Source organism: Capricornis sumatraensis, chromosome 15 (genome assembly GCF_032405125.1).
Source record: "Capricornis sumatraensis isolate serow.1 chromosome 15, serow.2, whole genome shotgun sequence".
NCBI classification, from domain to species: Eukaryota; Metazoa; Chordata; class Mammalia; order Artiodactyla; family Bovidae; genus Capricornis; species Capricornis sumatraensis.
Genome location: NC_091083.1, coordinates 73,057,548 through 73,081,027, shown reverse-complemented (window position 1 = coordinate 73,081,027; position 23,480 = coordinate 73,057,548). Strand labels below are relative to the sequence as shown.

The 23,480-nt window shown below is 58.2% G+C and overlaps 1 protein-coding gene across 2 annotated transcripts in view; it reads right to left on the bottom strand.

Moving 5' to 3' along the window:
* Positions 1 to 17,144, bottom strand: part of PLCG1 (phospholipase C gamma 1) — a 32,883-nt gene extending 15,739 nt beyond the window's left edge. The window contains exon 1 of one of the 2 annotated variants that reach the window (XM_068987580.1): positions 16,913 to 17,144. In XM_068987580.1, coding sequence (XP_068843681.1) covers positions 16,913 to 17,129 — 217 coding nt within the window. In that variant the 5' untranslated portion in view covers positions 17,130 to 17,144. The remainder of the gene's footprint in view (positions 1 to 16,912) is intronic. The other variant, XM_068987579.1, reaches the window with a different exon arrangement.
* Between the last annotated feature and the right edge of the window lie 6,336 nt (positions 17,145 to 23,480).

The window sequence follows — 23,480 nt, the reverse complement described above, 5'->3', positions numbered from 1 at the left end:
CCAGCTCCAGCTCACCTTAGCTGCGTGACCTCGGCACAGGGACAACCACTCTGACCCCTCTGTGTCCCCGTGAAGGCAGGTGGTGGACGGCGGCACCAGGAGGGGTTGCTGAGTTCCCAAGTCCAATAGCCCGGAGAGCCCAGCCCTGTAGGTGGCATGTGGTGGGCGCTCACTCAAGCCTCCCTCCAGCTCCCTGATGGGTCTTGGGGGTCTGCGGTTGGAGCAGGTGCAAAGGCGGTGACCCCAGGCCTGGAGAGGGCACAGCTGCACAGTCCCCAGGCTGGGACCCTAAGCAGAGGACAGACTTCCCAGGCCAGATGAAGACACAGACTCAGGGAGGTCAAAAGAGGGAAGACTGGCGTAGCCGCCAGAAATGTCTGCGTGCTCCCTTGGCTCCGGAGCCTCTTCAGATGCTCTCGACCCAGACTGGCCCGGAAGACCTGGAGCCAGAAGCGTTGCCAGCACGCTGCCGGGCCCACCTCTCCCACGAGCCCTCCTGGCCCAAGCACACACCACCCTGGCTGGAAAGTTCTGAGACGCCCAGTCCCTCTAGCCACACCCGTGCCCCATCTATCCCCTCACCTCAGACGGTGGCCTCACTCTGGCCCGTGCCCAGCCCCCGCTATAGCACTGCTGGTCCAACCCCTACTCCACGCCCTCAGCAACCCCGGGGCCTGGTCCTCCAGCTGGAAGCCCCTGCTTTCCTGTCGGCCCTCCAGTTCTCACCACCCAGCCATCCTTCCCGAGCCCCTGCATCTGTGTAGACGTTATTCTGATCCTCCCAAGGTGGCTCATGAGGGAGGGCCCACTGCCCCTTCGGCCCTCAGGGACTTTGTGACGGGGCTCAGTGCCCTACCGCTCGCCCACCTTCTCTGCTCCATCCCAACCCAGCTGGACTGGGGCCAAGGGCAGTCACGTTTCCTGTCCGTCCCTTCACCTTGGTCCCCAGCCAGGGACGGTCCACCTCCCAGACGCCATTCTCTGCCACCAGAGATCCACTCTGGAAACAGCCCCTGCAGTAACCGTTAAGGGCGCTTATGTGTGTGCTTCATCTTTCCCAGGGCCGGCAAGGCCATCCAGAGCTTGCTGAACGACTGAACAAACAAGGGAAAAGCAGGCACCCCCAACGGGGAGGGGCAGCAAAAACGGGAGTGGAGTTCTTAAAATAAAGAGTTATGCTCAGGTGAAAACAGGGGGCAGGGAGGGAGACTGAGTCAGAGACCCAGCCTGAGGAGACAGGGCTCCCAGGACGGGAGGAAGAGCTGAACACGGGAAATGCCCAGATCAGAAACTACAGAATAACCACAAACCCTGCCCTGAGACAGAAGCCAGCGTGCCTTTCCGGTGCAGGGCTGCTGCCATGCTCCCCACCCCTCACACAGGCACACAACCTCACACGCAGCGCACACAGGCCAACAAGGCCTCGCGGCCCACAGTCTGGGCCCTTCTGCGCAGCTGCCCACCAGTCACTAGAGGCAGTCAGTCTACGACGTGGCTACCGCCCAGCGGGCAACCACAGGGCCTGCAGCTGGGCGGCCGCCGCGGTGCCCCCACACGACACACTGCCAGAGGGTCCTGGGTGACTCTGCGGCCTGCCCCGTGCTCCAGGATACATCCACTGTGACAGACTGGCAGCAGAGAACGCTCCCGCCCGGGACGGGACCAGGCAGGCAGAGCGCAGCCCCAGGCCAGGTGCCCGCGTCTCCCAGGCTCCCACTGCCCACACCCTGCACTTGCCCTCACTGGAGCTGTCGGCCTGGGCCCGATGCCCTTCAAAGCCATCAAGCCAACCGCAGACTGCAAGGACGAGACATGGGGGAGAGGCTCTACCAGGTTCTTAAAAGCTGCATCCTGTGTGACCTCTGGCCTCACCCCCAACCCCCACCCTCTGCCTCACCCCTGCCCTCTGCCTCCCAGAATAAATACAGCAGGGTCCTCTCCCTGAGAGCCAGGGACGGCCACCAAGCCCGGGGTGGGGGGTGTGACTCCCTGGGACATGCGTGGCCTCTGTCCTAGTCTCAGGGAGGGGATAGGAGCCTCCCCCCCCCACCCCGACACAGTCTGGGTAAGACCTGAAGCGGGACAGGACAGCAGGAAGAGACTCTCCCAGGACTTGGGAGCTGGGGGCAGGGAGGGCAGGTGGGGAGGCAGGAGACCCAGGACCCAGCACTCACCCCTCACACAACCTCAGTGAACAACATTCAAGGAACGTGGGGAGAAGAAAGCCTGGCCGCGCCGGGAGGTCCTGGCCAGGCTGGAGATGGGGACTCTGAGGATAAGGGCAGGCTCCCACACCCAGGGCCTGAAGCCAGGCTGGGCTGGCGTCCCGCAGGAGGGAGCGCGGCTTTCATTTATGACGAAGACCCACCCCCAAGCTCACCCACCCCCAAGAGGGGCCTGGAGCTGCACCGGCACAACCCAACCACCTCAGCCCGTCAGAAGCCACAGCGAGCGCTCCTCTGGGGACCAGGTGTCCGAGGCCCACGCAGAGGCTCCCAGGCTTCAGGAACAGTGTGGGCCTCACCATTCCAAGCAAGGCCATGGTAGACAGTGACAAGATTAGCTGCCTGGGCAGGGAGGGGGGCTTGGTCCCTGGCATTTAACCGCCCACAAACTCTCATGAAGAAATAAGAGCAGCCCTCCTTGAGAGGCTCTGGGCTAATGCGGGATCACCCGCGCCCGGGCCAAGGACTGGCCTCACATGCCAGGCCACCTCCCCCGACTCCTTCAGCCAGCCTGCTCTGACCACCCTCTCTGAAGGCTGCCCGGGCCTGGCAGAGGAGAACCACACAGGGCTTGCCCTCGAGCTGTGTGGCCCCAGGCAGTAGACGCTCTTCTGCCCTCAGTTTCCTCACTGGTGAACTGGGGATTCCTCCCACCTCACAGGGTTGCACAAGGGCCCTGCCAGGAGCCACCAGTCCTGGGAAGTCTGACAGCCCCTCCTATGTGCCTAGGGTCACCGACACGGGGCCCACGTGAGTCAGCGGCAGGGGAGACAAAGCGCTGGCAGTGAACCCGAGCCTGGGCAGGGTGAAGCTGGCCCACCACTGCCTGGGCCCAAGGAACAGAATCCAACAGCCATTTCCCAGCTCCGAATGCGGTCTCACAGGGATGGGGCACCGTGAGGGAAGACAGGGACTCGTGGAGCCTCCGAGTTCACATCTGGGCACATGTTCTAAGCCAGAGAACGCGTGCCCGGCCGGCTGCAGCCACAGCCCCACACCACCCCCACCGTGCCTATGGTGAGGGACCAGAACAGGACACTGACAGGTCTGAAATCACAAAGGCCAAGTTTCAAATCCTGTTTCCAAGCATACAGCTCGGGCCTAGAGCGAGTCTGCCTCTTCTCGGGTGGCGTGGGGATAAACTGAAGGCCTCAGTGAGGGGTGGGCCTGCCGCAAACCCTTCACATGCAGACAGAGGACTACACAAACAGGAAGGTGAGTTCGCTAGGAAGGGACATGAGGACACGCTGAAAACTAAACCCCCAAATGACGACGATCTGGTCAAGAAAGCCACCACCACAGAACAAAAACGGAAATTTCTGGACATGAAAGATGCATTCACTGAAACATTTCTCTTAAGAGCATTTTCCGTTTGAAAAGTACGTAAGTAAATTGGTAGAAACTGCAAAAGACACTAAGTGTAGAAAAAATTCATGTAGGACTTCCCTGGTGGTCAAGTGGTTAAGAAGCCACCTGCCAACGCAGGGGATACCGGTTCAATTGCTGGTCTGGGAAGATACGGCATGGAGCAACAAGCCCGCGTGCTCTGCACCTGGAGAAACCGCTGCTCGTCACAACTAGAGAAAGCCCGAGCGGCAACGAAGACCCAGCACAGCCAATGAGTAAATAATACCAATTTTTAAAAAATGCATGTGAATATATTTTACAACTTAAAATAACAAAGTCATGATAAACATGAAGTTTTTTTTAATCTAGAAAACTTGACAGAGGTGAGCATTACCAGGACAGGTCCCTCCCCCTGGGGTTGGCACTGCCCCTGCCTGTGGGATGTGGATGCTCAGCCCCACAGGCACCTGAGGAAGGTGTGCAAGGCCCAGCAGCACCCCTCAACAGGGCCCAAGTCGGGTCAAGGTCACGAGACCCAGAGACCCCCATCGCACCTCAGCTCCGAGCACACCTCTGACCTCTGAGACCCTGCACGTGCCAGGCCCACCTTTTCACCTAAGTTTCCATCATGCCTGGTCCAGCAGCATATTTGGTTCTCCCTATTCTGGTCACACTGTCTGGTGCCTCCTTGGTGTCAAGGTCATTGATCTGTTGAGTTCCACAAGGGAAAAAACCACACTTGCCTATTCCCAGGTCCCTGAGGAGGCCTCAACATGCTGAGTGAGTGCTTAGAAGCGGGAATGAACACGAGAGTTAGACACCAGAGCTAATTATCTAAGAGGCCACAGATGCTCAAAGATGGTATCAGGGATGACTTCCTGGAAGAGGTGTTGCAGTGGGGTAACAAAGGCTGAGGCGCTACAACAAATATGCAAGCGCAGTGGTCAGTGAGGTGACCATGCAGACAGGAGAAAGAACAGCCCCAGTGGGGGTAGGACCCTGCCCCTGGGGGCCAGAGCAATCTGCAAACACTGGGAGGTTCCTGTACAAAGGTTCCTGCGGTGGGAGCCCTGGGAAGCTAATGGTGCTTTGGGGAAAACAAAAGAGAACAGGCAGGGCTCCCTGAGCACCATGCCCTGCTTGGCTCTATGCCAAGGCCACCAGGAGACTGAAAAGAGCGGGTCCCAGGTGCCAGGAGAGTTGCACAGATCTTCCCAGAAATGACCTGTCATCGCTCACGCCTTCTCCACATACATGGCCAGGTTGTTCCCAGCCCCCACCCCCCAAGTCAGTGGCCTCCTGCACCCCCCTCCAAAGAACACCACACCGGGGGCGCGGGGGCACAAATGGAGTTGAGCTCTGTTCCCCAGAGGACGAAAGGGAAGCGCCCTGCCAGCCAGCTGATTTTCGGCCGGCACCTCTGCTGCCCACCCCAAGCAGCCAGCGACAGAGGGGCTCTGCACCCCAGGGCGCCTGGAGCTTCACGGCTCAGGAGAAGGACCGAGGTGGCCAAAGAGAAGACAAGACAACCAGGACACAGATGGGACGGCCAGCAATTTCCACACCAGCTGCCTGCTGCCCAAGGACCAGGAGTGAGGGTCCTCACCCTGCCCCCGGCCCCTGCTTTTCCAGCAGGGGTCAGGAGCAGCTCCCAGGGAGAAAGGTGAGAGCCCGAGGGGTGGGCAGCTCTCGGCCTATTTCACAGAGGACCAGGATCCAAACTCGGAGACCCAGGGTCACAGGTCAGGCAGCAAACGGAAGGTGTGGCTGGGCTTTATCCGCTTTCCTTCCTGCTACAGCAGCACCTGCAGACCAGACAGCAGGGGAGAGGGGACTAGACCCCGCTCAGGAGATGACCCCACTCATCTCAGAGGTGGGACCAGCACGCCAGGGAAGCCCCAGCAGAACCCTGGACTGCAAGGTCCACCCTAGGCAGGGCTCGGCATCTGCTCCTGGCAGAGTTTTGCCCATTATCCTTCCCCAGACACTTGACAGATAAGAGCAGGAAAAGACCATTCAGAGAGCCGAATGGAGGTCTGTGGACCCTCCTACATGGGACCCTGCCCCCGCCATGCAACTGCTTCAGTCACAGCTGTAAAGGATCCTTGCCAGATTGGGAAACGCCTGGAGTCTAGATTCTAGGTGAATCCCCTCTTTGGAGCAATGAGGAAACGGGAGGCTCCCAGGAGTCCTGTCACAGTCACGTGGTAGTTCACAGCAGAATGGGGACCCTCTACCTAGCAGCAGCCACCCCGACACTGGGATTGCAGAGGAGAAGCAGGGCCATCCCAGTAAGCCCTCACACTATCCAGGCAGGCAGCCCTCTTCCCTAGGATGAGAGATGAATCCCACTCATCTCAGAGGTGGGAACAGCACGCCTGGGCCCCAAAGGAAGGAAGGGCAAGGGGCCCCCACCCAGGGAACTCAAAGCCAGGAGAGAGGTGAGTAGCTATCTACTGGGCTTATTCTCTCATTCCATCACCCAGATCAAACATGCACCAAACCTCCACCAACTCCAGGTCAGGCCCCAGGGTGGGTCCTGGGTAAACAGAGATCAATAAGGCACTGGAGTTCCTGCCCCTGAAAAAGTCAGAAAGCCCCTGCCCAGTGGAGGAAACAGATGGGGAAGCAGATAACTAGGAGGGCCTACAAAGGGTGGAACAGGGAGGTGTCGGTGGCGCTGGGAGCCAGAGAAAGTGAGCAGCTTGACTCGGGAGTCTCGGACCACTCTGTCCACAGAAGGCAGGTTGGGAGGACCAGCCCGCCCAGGTTCTCCAGCACGAAAGCCAAGGCATCAAATGTTTGGGGAAAAGGACATTCAGAGTTTGGTGGATGAGAGGGGAGGGACGGTTGGCCAGCAACATCACAGGGGGCCAAGTGCAGCAGGGGCTTGCCTCAACTTCTCTGCCCAGGCCCACAGGACTCCCCAGGCAGCCCCTTGCATGCTGACCTCTGTCCCCTCTACAGGCTGATGCTGCCCAAGTTCTTTCTAGCTGGCCTGTGTCTGCCAGGCTCCCCAGTCAGCGTCACACAGGCCCATAGCTTTCACTGCCAATCACAGGCAACTCACAGACACAGCCCTACTCTAGTCCCTGACTGTAAGCTTTCAGACCCTTCAAGCCAACTGCCTACTTGCCTTCTCTGCTTGTTCACCTCAAAGTCACACGTGTATGTGTTCTGTCGCTCTGCCGTGTCCGACTCTGTGAGCCCATGGGCTATCTGTCCATGAGATTCTCCAGGCAAGAGTACTGGCATGGACTGCCATTTCCTTCTCCAGATCTTCCTGACCCAGCGATCGAACTCACATCTCCTGTGTCTCCTGCCCTGCAGGGGGACTCTTTACCACTAGCGCCACCTGGGAAGCACATACCTCAGTCAACCCCTCACCAAAACCAGGCCTCCTGCCACACCTCTTGCCAGTTAACAGCTTCACCTCCAAAGAGGTGCCTAAACTAGACTCCGTATACTCTCACCACTCTCCAATCTAATCCTTGAACAAGCCCTACTGGCTTTATTTATATTAACAACCACGTTTACCAAGGACCTAGGTGAGTGAGAACCATGGCTCTGACTACCTTCTCCATTGGAGCATAAGGTCCTTGACGCCGTGAACCAAATGCCCCAGTGCCTAGCAGGGAATGGACTGCGTTAGGAGAAGAAAGAAAAAATCTGGGGCCTGCCCCCCACCCCCAAAAGGAAGTGAGAGGGTCCTCTGGCTGGGGGCTGAAAAGGGGCTACGGTGAGGGCGGGGAATGGCGGAGGCCTTCCCCTGTGGAGCTCATTGACCCATGCTGCTTCCCCGCCTTTCTGGTTTCTGTATTACTGCCAGCACAGGCCCTTCTCTCCACGGGGGGAAATGTGGGGCCAGCCCTTAAATCCCCAACAAGGTCAACCTTGAATGTCCCGGTTGGAGACACTCTGAACAATGGAAAGGGTCATTACGTCACAGGCCCGCTCACTCCGACGCTCTCCTCTGCCCACTGACCCGCTCTCCCAGTTCAGACCCGCTGGCCCGGCCTCGCCTCAGGATTGGGCCACTCCCTCTGGGCCACAGCAGCCCAAGCCCGGCCACTCACCTGTCCTCCCTTTGCTTCTGGGGGAGCTGAGGCCCTGCAAGGTCACACCACATAGGACACTGCCCCCTCCAAGGTGAGAGGGAACACCCGCTCCCCGTCGCCCTGGGAAGACCCGCTCAGATTCTTCAAAATCAACCCCCTTGCTGAGAGGGGTGGCTACTCTGGGACCTCCCGTTCCTGGTTTTAATTCCCTACTTCCACCCTCTTAAGACAGCTCCCGCCTCATCTCCTCAGCACAGACAGCTGTCTCCCAGCCTCCTGCTCTGGCCTGTAGAGCCGCACCCTTCCAGCGGGGGCCAGTCCTCAGGCCGAGGACCCAGACGCCATCAGGGACAAGCCTGGGTCAGGGGTTCCCACTGGAGGGAACTCTATTTCACTGCTGGCCTCAACAGGCCCGAGTGACCCCTGAGAGAGCTACCTATGCAACCTGTTCTAACCTCCATCGTGGACATGCTCAGAGCTCCCAAGAAGGGCCACAGTCCCAGCTAGGAGCTGACGAGCGAACACAGGCATGTTACCCTCTTACTGTGTTAGGGTTGGCACAGGAGAGCTACCACCTAACAGCTGGATGACAAATGGGGGCACGTGGTCTGCAGAGCCCCACAGAGGTTCTTGTCAGCCCCTGTCCCTGCCGCTCCCCAACCTCCCAACTGACCTCCTGCCCTGGAGTAGGCGGGGAAGAAGACTCTGGGACCTGTGCCCAGCCCCCCTCCCCTCCTTCCTAGGGTTAGTCACTCAGGAACCCGGGCCCACACTCTCCAGGCCTGAGGCTGAAGTCACTCATCCCATGGCGTTAGAATTCACCCACCACACACCCACAGCCAGAGGCCCAGGATGGTCAATGCCCTACTCCCCCCACGGGCAAGGCCACGCCAAGGACACTGTGAACCAGGCGGTGGGGGGGGCGGGGCACACCTCTTAAAGCACCACTTCCCTCAGGACATTTCAGCTCAGCCATATCCCCAGGTGTCCAGGAAAACAGGAAGCCAGCCGCAACACGCATGGCCCGCCCTTGCTGAGTTAGAATTAGATCTCACACAAACAAGTGGTCAAACGCGCCCAGGCCCAAGCCCTCACCAGTCTGGTCGGGTGGAGCTTCGGTCAGACAGCCACTCCTCACTGAGCCCACGCCTTGACCCTCCAGCCAACGCCAGCCTGCCAGCAGGGGGAGCGACCCACAAGGGCAGGCTGATGCTGTCTGGAGCCCCAGGCTCAGCCGACAGCACTGGGTGCAACCGTCTCCTGCTGGCCCAGGGCTCTCATGGTTTTCCGCACGCTCCAAACTGCAAGCTTCCCAGGATCAAGGAACAGGTCACCTTCTCTCCTTGCCTCCTAACCCCAGGCTGCTCGGTGCCAGGCCTGGCTCCGCAAGGGAGATGCCAGTCCTGCAAAAGAAAGCTTTGCCCCATTCACTCTGCATCCTGAGTCTTGCTGAAGCCAGGGCCACCGGCCAACACCGGGAAGGGCCCGGAAGGAAGCGCAGAGCCTATACAAAGCCTACATGTGGGCTATAAAAAGGAGCCCTCCCTGCTTCCCCCAGGACGGCCCTTCCAGGGGGTGCCGAGGGGTGGCGGGGAGAGCTGGGACTTGTGCTGGGCACTCAGCCACTGCAGCCTCTCAAAGGCGAGCCGAGCACCGCCTCGAAAGGCACTGGGTGCACGAGAAGAGGGAGGCCATCTAGAGCAGAGGCAGGAAGGCGAGCAGGGCCTCTGAGCCACACCCCCGAGGCCTCGGCCTCCCCCAAAGCGACCACCTGCAGCATCCGCGCGGCCGGGTCCCCTCCCACGTCTTTCCTCCCCTCTGGGGCCAAGGGCACCGTCTCTAGGCAGCCTCGGGCCCACTCCCTCTGGAGACCCAGCATACTCAGCTGTGAAGGGCGGCCCTAAAACCCTGGGCCGATGGCAGGAAGCTGTGGCGGCGTGAGCAGGGACACGTGTGTTGGGGTGAAGGAGGAGATACAATCAGGCGAGGGCAAAGCTGCAATGTCTCGGAGCCGGAACACCAAGTTCCCTGTTTCTGAGACCCCAGCGCAGGCCACCTCTTGACCCCCACAGGCTGCAATCTACCTGCCACAACCGTGGGGCCACCCTTCCTGTGCCCCGTGCCCATGTGTTAGGAGTTAACTCCCCCCGGCCTCCTTCTCCAACCCCCTCGGGCCTCATGTGCCCGAGGTGTTCTGGCTTTGCATCCGGGGCCGACTCGGCACCACTGAGAACCCTCTGCACAAACACAGGCGCACATGACCTACACGGGGGAGAGCCACGGCCGCTGTCAGCCATGGGGATGGACACGGCACACCCGCCCCTGCAGACCTACAGAGCCGCCCTGGCTTGCGTCCCTCTCAGCACCCAGACCTCTCGTCATTTTTCCTTTCTGGCAGTGGGAGCCTCATCCCCTACGTTTACCGTCAGCCTCCACGGCACATGGCACACCAGTGAATGCCAGCGTCCCGTCGGGGGCACAAGCAGCGTCTCACCTGCTCATGTGCCACAGGGGCCCAAGAAAGCTGTTTTCGGGCCTTTTTTTTTTTAAAGGAAAGGGTAGCTATGGTGACATGGAAAGCACACGACGCTGGAGATGCAGCCTCAGTGGACAGGTCAGAGGCGGGAGCGACCACGTCCGGCTCGGTGTGCTCCGAACATGGGAACGAAGACCACGCTCAACGTGGGATGAGCACAGGAACCCGCGGACGAGGGCACACGCTTCGGCTTGTCGTTGGGTCCCACAGAGGCCCTTCTCAGAGCACCTCGAGCGCGAAGCCCCAGGCTCCCACTTCTCCGGCAGGGGCTCAGGGCAGCTGTCATCAATAACCCAGGGAGAGCAAGTCAGAGCACAGGTCTCCGGTTACCCCACACACACAGCAGAGGGGACCGCGTCTCGATGGGGGGACTGCAGAGGGAGCCTGAGTCTCTCAAGGGAACCACTGAGTCCAGCACTCCAGACCAAAGCCCAGGCTCCCGAACAGCGCATGTGGCCAAGGGGCGGAAGAGAAATCAGACAGCCCCATCCAGGTAAATAAAAACCCTGTTCTTCTACAACACCCACCTGTCACCTGCCCCAGAGTGGAGGGATCAACTGAACACTGCAAAGGGAATCGGGAATTCCAGCCCTGGTCTCAGCACCACCATGAACGTGCTGGGTGACCTTCGCCTTGGGGCCTCGGTTTCCTCCTCTGGAAGGGGGAGCCTGGCATCCCTGCCTCTCTGCGGGAGGTGTGGTGGAGTTTTAACACCCCATGGATGAGAAAATGCTCCGTGAACCAATGCGCTACTCAAATACCCAATTTTTCTCCTGCCTGTGACCTCTGTGAACAGACTCAGGGAGGGAACAAAGAAGTAAGAAACAGACTTCCAGCCCCTGGCTGTCGGAGTGGCCTTGAGGCCAGCGTGGTGGTGGGAAGAACCGGAGCTCTGTGGTTAGCTACGGTGAAAGCAAAGGAAACCAAGAGCCGTTAAGCACCCACGAGGGCCCCGTGCTGTACTCACTGGCAGGTGCCACCTCTCACTCTCAGACGGACCTCACCTGACCACTGTCAGCAGGCGGCTCTGTGAGGGGGAAATGACTTGGACAGCTGAAGATCAGTTTCAGATGCCTGGTATCCAAAGGCACAGAAGGGCTGAGACTCTCACCCAAATCTCACTGATTCTGGCCCCAGCTGCTGGGGACCACTCCTCACCCTGGGCTAGGCCTGGAGTCTTCTCACCTGTTACCAGGCTGCTTTCAGAGATGTCCCCCTGGGGAAGCTCGAGCACTCCCCGCCCCACTTCTCCTGGGACTCCCCTCAAAGTCCCCACTGACTTCTGCAGTTCCAAGAGCAGGACCGGCAGTGGGGGAAGTCTCCTGTCCCCTAGAATCAGGCCTTTGCCACAGCAGGCCTCACCTCTTCCCTCCAGCGCTAGCTCTCACTGACCTCTTTGAAGCCACATCAGAGAAAAGGGCAGAATAGGAAGAGACACCATGAGTTAATAGAGACCAACACGGATAGTAACAGGAGAGGCAAAAACAGGCCCTAGCACAATGAGGTGCCGGCGTTGAAGCCTTTCCTGGCAGTCAGGGGTCTCCCAAAAATGGACTCGGATACCATTTATCAGGGCGAAGTTCTCAGAAACAGACTAATCTGATGTGTTCGTGTGATACCGAAGCAGCTGCTCCTAGTCAGCTGCCCTGACACCCTGCAAAAGCCAGGGGTGGCAAACAGCCCCGATGACAAGAAAGAGGGGCTAAGTGGCCTCCTGGTCCCCACATCCAAGTGCGTGGCAGCCAGCCCCCTCGACACCACATGGACATTTGCTCCCTGCCACTAACGGGTCCTATTGCGCCACTTAACCTTCACTTTCCTCCTCGTCAGGGTTCCCACGTGTGAAGCACTTACACGCTACACTCGATGCCCAGCACCTTACACATTCTCAACAAATCCTCACAAAACCCTTACGAGAAAAATGTGTGTGTTACTATCCCTCTTTTCGAGATGAGAGAAAGTCACATGCCCAAGGTCACAGAGCAAGTGAGTTGCACAGCAGGATTTTAACCCAGGCAGCGCAGCGCTCAGAGCCCCGGTGCCCAGCCACTACGGCTCCTCTGCCTCCAGACACCACCCCACGCCTCCAGCACCGCTCATCCGCCTGCCCGCTAGGAGACAAGGCATGCCGTGCTCATCGGCTCTCTCCCGCAGAGGCTCCCGGGTCCCCCTCCTCAACCTCTCAACCTCAATATCCCGCTTCAGCCTCTGGTGACAGCTCTGCTCCAGGACAGAGCACGACCCACGAGGCTTGGCACGCCACGGCCCTCCCTACGCTGCCCCCTAACCCACCCTGTGCAGTGGTCCTCGGGGCTTCACCCAGGGCACAGGCAAGGTCCCCAACCACTCAGGCCCATTCACCAGCCACCTCCCCTACGAAGCCCTCCTGGTTCTCTCCTCTAGACCCCCCGCTTGCTGGGCAGAGCTCATTCCTCTGCACACAGGAAGCTCTGGGCACGGACCTTTATTATGGTACGGAACACGTGGGGTTATAATTACACGTCCCCACAGCTGCCTCTTCCAAGCGTTGTTCCTCAACAGCCCAGTCCAGGTCTTGTTCATCTTTGGAACTCTCAGTGCCTAGTACTGGGCAAACAGGAGGTGTTCAACACAGTATCTACTGAGCAAGCAAATGCCCCTCATTCCAAGGGGCGACCCAAAACAAGCCAGCGGCCAAGCTCTCTAACTGATGACTCCAGCCTGTGCATTTGTGTACGTATGTGCGGGCCCCGGCGCACACACAGGGGAGAAGTTGGAGGTGCTGGGGGGCCCCGGCGTGGTGTGTTCAGCTCTCCCAGGCACAGCAAACCCCATCCCTAAGTTCAGAGGGAAGACAAAGCCCCAGCTGCACAGGGGGCCTGGCCAGGCTGGCCTGGAAACCCACACATCAGGGCAAACCTTGGGGGCTGAGGAAACACTGAGAGCTCTGACTTCCCCTGGAAAAACTATAGTCAGACAGGAAACACACAGGCGAGGATGGTGAGCTGTGGAGATCCGGACACGTGCTCTTACCCCTCTCCCACGGGGACCAACCCGGCAGGCAGCAAAGGAAAATCCCCGACGACACAGGCCCGCCCTTCCTGGGCTCAGCCTTCAGAGCTGACCCTGAGGTCTGTCTCCTGCACGGTCTGACAGCCACAGGGGCCAGGCCTCAGACTGCGGGGCCCTATGTTGCCTCCCCCACGAGCCTGCCTGCCTTGTCCGGGGAGTTTGCTTTCTTCTGCCACCCTGCCACCCCTAGCATCAAAGGAAGCAGAACTGTCACCACCATTGTACACTTCAGTTTCCCTGAAGGCAAGGGCCTATTCTGATTCACCACCTAAAGAGGCCTGGTGTCTAAAAGGGTATCGATTGCAGAAACAAAGATGGAAACCCAGGGCTGCAATTCCCGACGTGCTGGCCCCCCGTGGATTCACCACCCGAGCCACTGTGCCCACAGTGACCCCTGACTGAACATGTCAACCCGGAAGGCACCAGAAGTGTGGAGCCACAGCTGAGGAAGGCCGGGGCTGTCCGTCAGGTACAGTCTGAACAGGAAGGTTTCTCTTCAGAAGATCAATGAAGACCCCACGACTGGGGCCTGAGGCCACTCAGAGCACAACCCCAGGGCATAGAGTGCCCTTGGGACTGGCCGGCCAGCACCTGCCGGGGGGCTGGGTCCCACTGAGGCTGTCACATGGCAGCACAGTGCGCTCCCTGCATTTCCATTTCCTTGTCTGTGAAGTGGGGTGGCACTCCAGACCACCCCCTGGGGCCCTTTAGCGGATCTGCCAAGAAAACATGATGACAAGTCTCTGTAGCACTCAGCAGGAAGTCTGTAATTGCTTTGTACTCATTTATGTCAGTATCTGTAACACAAAAAGCCAAACACAGACCTGGTTCCTGTCACACCACCATGACAACCAGTACCAACCCCACCCCTTTTAAACCAAACTCCCACCCGCGACGTGAGCACCTGCCGGCCCCATTTCACAAGAGGAGGATAAAGAGAGAGGGCGCGGAGTCAGGCCAGAATGAGGTCCTCGCCGTGAGCACCGTGCACGTTCACTGAATCCCATCTCGTTGCAGGGCCACGGATACCCTGAGAGTCCCACAAGTGTCTCGCTCTTTGGCCAGGTTACAGACACTGTGTGGTACCCTGGCAGGGTCAGCAGGAAAAGGCCAGGCATCTGAGGCACCTGGGCAAGAGGCCAGGTGGCAAGGGGCCCTGCTGGCACTCCAAACTTCCTCAGAACCTAGAGGCGGCTGCAGGGATCAGAACCCAGCAATGAGGTGCACCCACAAACAGGCGGCTCTGGGGCAGCTTCAGTGGAAGGCTCCGTCAGCAAGGCCTGAACTGCACATCAGTGTCCACCAGGCTTCTCACCCAGACTCCTTCAATCCTGGGCTCCAATTTATCAATGGGCCAGGGCCCCTTCTACCTCCTCTGCCCAGGCTCCAGGCAGGCCTCTCAAATCCCAGCTGTCACTGAATTTGCACCCCTCTGACGGACCCACCCACAGGGTCTGCAGTTATCAGGTACTTGGCATTCCTGCCTCTAGCCCCCAAGACCTGAGACCTGGTGGACTAGCCCCTTGCCTCTCCACACCCCTTCCTTCTGTACAGGCCCCAACTTACAAACAAGAGAGTCACCCGCCCAGGAGATAGATGTGCAAGTCTCCTCAAGACAACTCCATACCCTGCTCTACGTGGTAGGGGGGCGACTAGTAGTTGGGTCGGGGCAAAACAAAACCATTTCCTCCCTTTTCCGGGTAGTGATCTCAGTGAAATGTGAGCTAGGTCCCTGTGCTCCTCCCTTCCTGCTCCCTCACCCTTCTGGGCAGCCACACAGTCCCAGTCTAAGAGCGACAGTCATAGTCTATTACCGTTGTCATGAAAAACAGCTTACATTTATTAAACATTTAGAACGTATCCAGCAGCACAGGAGTTGAAGACAAGGTTGGATTTGAAGCCCACGTATATTGTTTTACATTAATCCTCTCCTTTATCCCCCTAGAATAACCCCATTTGGTGGAGATATTATTACTCCCACTTCACAGATGGTGACACTAAGGCTCAGAGAACTAGCTGGCTGGGGGCGATACACAACTAATACATACGGGCTTCAAACCCAACCTTGCCTGCCTTCAACCGCTGGGCTGCACTTCAACTGCCTGCTGGTCCCATGCACGGTGTGAAACACAGCCTCTCAGCCAGGAGAAGTCTACCTGGGAACCTCAGCCAGCTGCTACCAATTCAGGAGAGCCCGGGCAATCCACAGACACATGGAAGGGCCATGCCTGGAGTCTGATGCCGGGGTGATGTCCCTCCAGTCCTCTGCAGGATCTGTCCTTCCTCCACTCTGGAATCCAGCCTCTCAAATCATCTAACATTTTCTCCTGCAGGCTGCCAGGGCCCGAGGAGGGGTCACGGAGGAAGGTGGCTGTCGTGTGGAGTTCAGCAGCTGTGTGAGATCTGGAGTGTGTGGCTGAGGATGGCTGTCTCACCACAAGACCTTCCTTCCTCCCCGTCTCCTCAGTCATCTACACGCAGGTACGCCATACCCAAGGTCTGGAAGACCTTCTCTTGGGGGGTGTCACTTCCTGAACCCTCTTCCTCTACACAGTCCTAATTCTGAGCCTGGCTCTAACTCCAGTCTCGGGGTGGGGGTGGGGTAGAGGGGGTTCTTGCAGGAAGCAACCCACAGCCTGGGGTTGCAGACACATCATCTCACACTTGGAGGCGGGAGAATGGAGGGCAGAGCTGGGGGGCCCATCCGGCCACAGCACAGGCACGCACTCAGTGGAATCACTCTCTGAAGGATCTGGGGTTTTTCAAAATCCCCCAACACACTCTTTCGCAGAAGCAGCCAAGGTCAGGTCTGGGACAGCAAAGAGGCAGGAAATAGTAGCCGCTCCTGGCTCCCTCCAGCCACAGGACGCAGGACACAAAGAGCTGGACCCCAAATTTGGCTGCGTCCTCTTGAAGAGTACCTGACACGAAGCAGCGAGGCTGGGCTTTCTGGGGCCAAGCTCTGGAGAATGTGCTTCCAAAGGACAAGGGGAAGGCTGGCCTCTTTCCCTGCCCTGGCTTTGGGAGTCTGCCCACGCACACAGACCTCCAAAATTCAGCTTCAGGACAAAAGAAGCGGCGGGAAAAACATCCACTGCCTCCTCTCGGGCTTTTCCAAACCAAACAAGACCACCTTCCTCCCTGGCCCCAAGAGAGAGATGAGTAGGCCCGGCTCCGCTCCAAAACCAGCCCTACGCCAACAGCTGCCTAAGTTCTACTTGGGGAACGCAAAGGTTCCTTTGTAAGTAGGAGCCCGGCCGTGAGGCCCAGAGGTGCACCAGATTGCTCTTTTTGGAAAAACGGTGCATCTGGTCTGGCCTCCGGTTCCGCGGCTGCCGGGGAGAGGACACTGCCTCGGCCGACACCGCTCCCGGGGTGTCGGGGGACCCGACGCCGGCCCCGCTGGTCTCCAACTCGCTAGGATTTTTAGGCCTCCGGGCAAAGCGCCTGAAACACTCCCCCCCTTGCTAGGGGAGGGGGTGTCCTGTCAGGTGACTGAGGACCCGGATGCCCCCCGCCCCCAGTGACCACCCTGGCCGAGGCGGGGGCGGGGCCCGAAAGTTTGCCCGAGTCTCTCCAGCGGCGGCCCCCGGGCGCGCGCGAGCCGGGGCGCAGACCCCGCGCCGCCCGAGCGCGCGCGCCCGCGCAGCAGGCCCGGGGAGCCGGGGGTGTGCAGAGAGGGGGAGCGCACTTACTGGCCCCCTCGATCTTGTCGGCGCCTCGGCTCCACGTGATCTGCCGCGTCTCCAGCTTGACCTGGAAGGTCTTCCGCTCGGGCCGCTGCGACTTCTTGGAGTAGAACAAAGTCATGACGGTGCCCACCTCGAGGCTGCGGCAGAGGTGCACCACCTCGGCGTCCGAGGGCGCGCCGGGCCCGCAGCCGTTGGCGCAGGGGGACGCGGCGCCCGCCATGGCTCGGGTGCAGGGGGCGGCGGCGGCGGCGCAGGCCCGGCGGGAGCGAGCTGGCGGCGGCGCAGGCGGCGGGCGAGCGGACCCCGGCGGCGGCGGCTCCTGCGGGCGGAGACGGGGCGGGGCCTGAGCGGGGGCGGGGCGGCCCTGCAGGCCCCGCCCCGGCCCGCGCGCCGGGAACAAAGGCGCCCGCGCGCCCGTGGGGAGGACCCCCGCCCGCCGCGCCTGCGCCCCGAGACCCCCCCGGGCAGGCCCCGCGTCAGGGCACGCGCGCGCGCGCCGCCCGCAGTCAGCCAGCCGGGCCCACGGCCCCGCGGGGTCTCTTCGCGCCGCCCCGGACACAGCCCGGCTGCCACGGCCGGTCCCGTCACGCGCGGCAGCCTCGCGCCGGCCCGGCCGTCTGTCGCGCGCGCACAGGCGGCTGCCCAGCCCACCGTCCCGCACAGGCCCGGCCGCGGCGGCTCCTTCCGAAGCCCGCTAGCGGGGCGACGCCCGCGCGGCCACCGGGAAAAGAAGTGCAGGCCCGGGGCGCCTCCCGGGGCCCGCCGGTCAAACCCGGTACCTGGGAGGGCTGCCCGGCTGAGGGAACCAGGCCAGGCCGGGCCGCCTTAGACCGGCGGCGGCGGCGGCGGCGGCGGCGGCGGCGGCGGCGGCGGCGGCGGCGGCGGCGGCGGAGGAGGAGGCGAGTCCTCCGCGCTCCCTCTCCAGGGCGGGGCGGGGGCGGGGCCACCCGGTGATTGGTCGGCAGGCTCTGACGGACAGTCTGCGTGTCCCGCCTCTCCCCCCTCCCTTCCCCGGGCAGCCGGGGGCGGCCCCGCCGGCAGCGCCTGCGACCGTCGGACCCACGATCTTCCCGGCCCTGCGAACGAAGTGGCCTCGCGGGTGTGTGTGGGGAGTCCCGTTATTCGGAGTAGCCCACAGGCCTGAGCATCCCCTGCGAGCCCTCTAGTGATCTTGGCCTGGCCATACACTGCGCACCCCCACGCCGCGAGTATCCACGCGACTAGGATGGGGACTCAGGCCCTACGGCTCCGCACCATTCCTGCAAATGCTCTCCCGAGCTTTGGTTTTCCCGGGCCGACTCTATCCTTGTTTTCCTCCTCGGTCTCTGGCCGCTGCCTTTCGACACCTCAGCAACTTCTCTTCCTCTGGGGTGGGTCCTGAGTCAGTTCCCAAGGCGGCCTGACCCTTCTCTCGGTGTCACTGCCCCCCGCCCTCTGCCAAATTCAGGCACCCGAGCGCCGAAGCTCTATCCCTCCCTGCATCCCGTTACCTGTTCCACGACCCCACGTAGCACAGACATCTCACATCTCTTCAAATTGCTTCTCCCACAGTCTTCGGTTTCTCAGAACATGCCTCTGGTAAGGTGCCTGGGCTAAAACCGATGGAGACAGCCTTGGTTCCTCTCTCTCCCTCAACCCCACAGCACTCCGTCAACTCCCATTCCGTCTGCCGTCCCATGTCTCCGCTCTGCCCACAACCTCAAGGCCCATCTTCTCTCATCCAGACTATTTACCCTCCTTGGTTTTGCCTGCATGTATTCCCTATGCTCTAGTTTGTTTGTTTCTTTTTAAATTTGGCTGTACCGGGTCCTAGTTGCAGCATGCAGGATCTTTTAGTTGGGGGCTGTGGGATCTAGTTCCCTGACCAGGGATCCAACCCAGGCCCCCTTTGTTGGGAGTGCAGTCTTAGCCATTGGACCACTAGGGAAGGCCCTATGCTCTGGTCTTCAAAATGAAATTAAATCCTGACTCCCTACCTCCAGGCTCAAATCATCCAGAACTTCCCATGGCACACAAAATCCCCTACCTGGCCCAGCAGGTCCGGCATGGTCTGGCCCCTTTCTATCCCACTTCATCTCTCACCACCTCCCTTTCATTCCATTCTCCAGGCACAAGTTCTTTTGGTGATTATTCGATTAATCTGTACTCTTTGTGTTGCTACAGCCACTCCCTAGACGCACCCCGGGCAGTCTAATTGCCCTGTCACAGAACACCGCCCAAACTAAAGACACCTTCAGTCACAGTAGAGCCTGTCTGACGGATGTTGAGCCAGACAAAGCAGGACAGCATACTGCATTTTACAGGTAAGAGGCCCATCGGGGCACCCGGCTGATGCTAGAGAAAGATCCAAGGAGTTCCCTGGTTAAGTGACTTCAGTGGTTAAGACGCCATGCTTCCAATGCTGGAGGCACAGATTTGATCCCTGGTTCGGGGAACTAAGATCCCACATGCCACGTGCTGTTGTTGTTTAATCACTAAGTCGTATCCGATTCTTTGCGACCTCCAAAAAATGATAAAGAAAAAAAAAAGATTAGGGAAAGATCCAGGCATCCAGGAATGTGTGAGTACGTATATAAGAGTATGTGCTCAGGCAGGCCACCCAGCTGGGTGATGACTAATGTCTGGGGACTGCCTTTGACTTGTCTTGTTGTAGTGGTAGCGTGTGTATGTGTGTTGATCCCCTCAAGTGCAGCCCACAAGGACCTGAGAATTCAGCCTGAAGTTGGGGCAGTCGTTTATGCTAGTTGGCTGTGGTCACCCAAGGGGAGGTGGAGTGGCTGAGATGGACTGCCACCTAGTGACAGACCTTCAAAGTAGGAGGGAGGGAATGAAAGTTGACCCAATGCCTGACCCAGCGTTACAAGCTTTGCAACATGTGGTCACACCTGATCCTTATAATTACTCTAATTAGGGATCATTGTTCCCAGTTTACTGATGAGAAACAGATTCAGAGAAGTTCTGCGGCTTGCCCTAAGGCCACATAATTAACCAGTGAGGATTTGAACCCCAGTCTGATACCATGCATTTTCTTCCTCACAGGAGAGCCCCTGGCTTCAGTAGGTGCCGGTGGACAGCTGGCTACTCAGCACGGGTGAGGGGAGGCCCTTGGCATGGCTGGCCCTGGGCACGGGAAGCCTGAGTGCAGAACTTGAGTGCTCATAGTGTGTGGCTTGGGCTTGCTGGGGCTTGCTGGGGCGCTTGTCCCTGTCTGCAGCCTTGAGCTTCCCTAGGCTCAGTGTCAGTGCCATGAATGGGGCGAACAAGAGAAATTCAGCGCTGGGTCCCCAGGAACTCACAGATTTAAGACAGGCAAGCACTCTGTTGTGTAGGGACAATTGTGATGGAGGGAAAAAACAGAGGGCTATGAGCTAAAACATTAGGGAGACCTGCTTCAGATCTAGTAGACAAGGAAGACCTCTGTGGGACTCAGCAGTGGCTGGAAGGATGTGAGGAGATGGCTGGCTGTATTATTAGGGGTGGGTTGGAGGAAAGTCCTTTCTAGACAAGGTTAACAGCATGTACAAAGGCCCTGAGGCCAGAAAGAACTTAGTTAAGTTTAGGAATGGAAAGAAGGCTAGAATTTACTAAGAGGGAGCATGGAGAGGGGAGGTGGAGTGGGGGGCGGGGTTGGTGAGGCCAGGAAGACAAGTGGGGGCCTGGCTGGGCCCCTGCTTGCTCATCTGATCTTATCCGTTTTCCCAGGAGGCCTCCTAAGTGCTGTAGCCCTCACAGCTTGGTGGGCGGTGATGCTTTTTAGAAATCTCCATTTTCTGAGAGCTTCCCGACATGTAGCCCAGGCTTCCTGGCTTCTGCTTTTGCCTCTGGGGCTGGGCCTCCAGGGGCTCCAGCAGTCCCTGCCAACAGGAGCTCATGTTTTCAGCCTGCTGTCAGGCCCTCAATCAGGAAACAGGGCCCCATTTCCTCCTGGGACTTCTGAGCCTGCATCCCAGGCCTCAGGTGCCTGCCTCCACCCAAGGAGACTCAGGAAAAGCAGGGCGAGCCGAGGGTGTGACCGGTATGGGCTTCCCCCAGCTCAGCATATATATATGGGGACGTGGGTGTTACTGGCAGTGCCTGCAGCTGCGCTGGCTGGGAGGCACAGCCCAGCACCCACACCAGGCACACGCCCATGACATCACCCAGGCTCGCCTCACTCGAGCCTATTTCTGTCAACACTCATGCTTCAGCATGCTCTGGTGACACCAGTACCTGTGCCTGAAGTGGGGGGGAGGTGGAGTCCCAGCCCAGCTGCCCCTCTGGCTCTGTGAGCCTGACCCCATGGGTGTTTACTTACCAAACACTTAGAGCGTCACTTGACATATAGTAAGCCCCATAGAACTGCTTTACCCCTGGTGACTCATTTACTTTTCATGACAGCCCTGAGATAAGTACTTTTTTTTTTCTTTAAACAACTTATTTATTTATTTATGGCCAGGCTGGGTCTTCATTGTTGCATGTGAACTTTCTCTACCTACGGAGAGCAGGGGCTACTCTCTGGCTGCGGTGCACGGACTTCTCATCGCGCTGGCTTCTCTCATTGTCCTGCACAGAGCTCTAGCACTTACACTCAGTGGGTGCTGCTCACGGGCCTAGTTGCCCCGTGGCATGTGGAATCTTCCTGGACCAGGAACGGAACCCGCGTTCCCTGCATTGGCAGGCAGGTTCTTAACCACTAGACTACCGGGGAAGTCTGAGATAAGTACTCTATTACCCTCATTTTACAGAAGGAAAAACTGAGGCCCAGAGAGATTAAGCTAAGAGGCAGCAGAGATGGGATTCAGGCCCATCCAGAGTCCACATGATGTTGCCTTCCACCTGGGTATGAACATTTCACTATTTTCTTACCCTTTCTGTAGTACCCATACCTGATGTGTTTTCTATTTTTAGTTGTTTGGTTACGTCTTGTTCCAGGTTGGGTTCTTTGGGAAGCCTCTGTGACGGAGGTTAGTGTGCAGGGTGTTTTTTCAGCACATGTCCTTGGGATCAGCACTGGGGAAGGGAGGGAAGGAAATGCGAGGGGGCAGTGGGAGAAGTTGAGCTGTGATGCCCGTCTGGTGGCAGCTTCAGCCTGCCCCCAGGGAGCTTTGTTGCAGTCCCTCCACCAGCCACTGAACGTGGCCTGTCCTGGGCCAAGCGCAGCCTCAGATGTCTGCAACCATGGTGGTCTTAGGGGGCTGATGGTCTCCTGGCAACAAGCACTCCCCAAAGGGGAATCTGAGTGGCACATCCCTGTGGGTGCCACAGATGTCTTCTTTCTCAGTCTTAAGTACTCCGAGCGTTTCCTCAGTTCAGTTCAGTTCAGTCGCTCAGTCGTGTCCGACTCTTTGCGACCCCATGAATTCGAGCACGGCAGGCCTCCCTGTCCATCACCAACTCCCGGAGTTCACCCAAACTCACATCCATTGAGTCGGTGATGCCATCCAGCCATCTCATCCTCTGTCATCCCCTTTTCCTCCTACCCACAAACCCTCCCAGCATCAGAGTCTTTTTCAATGAGTCAACTCTTTGCATGAGGCGGCCAAAGTACTGGAGTTTCAGCTTTAGCATCAGTCCTTCCAGTGAACACCCAGGCCTGATCTCCTTTAGGATGGACTGGTTGGATCTCCTTGCAGTCCATGGGACTCTCAAGAGGCTTCTCCAACACCACAGTTCAAAAGCATCAATTCTTCAGTGCTCAGCTTTCTTCACAGTCCAACTCTCACATCCATACATGACCACAGGAAAAACCATAGCCTTGACTAGACGGACCTTTGTTGGCAAAGTAATGTCTCTGCTTTTGAATATGTGGTCTAGGTTGGTCATAACTTTCCTTCCAAGGAGTAAGCATCTTTTAATTTCATGGCTGCAATCACCATCTGCAGTGATTTTGGAGCCCCCAAAAATAAAGTCTGACACTATTTCCACTGTTTCCCCATCTGTTTCCCATGAAGTGATGGGACCAGATGCCATGATCTTCGTTTTCTGAATGTTGAGCTTTAAGCCAACTTTTTCACTCTCCTCTTTCACTTTCATCAAGAGGCTTTTGAGTTCCTCTTCACTTTCTGCCATAAGGGTGGTGTCATCTGCATATCTGAGGTTATTGATATTTCTCCCAGCAATCTTGATTCCAGCTTGTGTTTCTTCCAGTCCAGCGTTTCTCATGATGTACTCTGCATATAAGTTAAATAAGCAGGGTGACAGTATACAGCCTTGATGTACTCCTTTTTCAAAAATATGGTACCATAAAAATGGGATATGCTGTTATCTGAAGGAAGAATGTAATTCAGTGAATATGGGTTAGCACAGCTGCAGTGATTGAAAATCAAATTGAGCTTCCTGGTATTCAAAGCAGAAACTTTGTATTCTGATAACTGATTCCTTGGGGAGGAAAGATTTTCCTGGGGTTAAATGATAAGGAAAGTTTCTCAAGGGGACACTTACTTGATTGAAATAGTAGAGAATGTTGTCCGCAGATTAACAGCAAATCCCCACCCAGTTTTCATTCTTCCTTGTAATGACCTTGAGTGACTATAGAAGGTATAAAAGTAAAGCGCAGCTCCTACCACAGTTGAAGGTAGGCAGATTTATATAC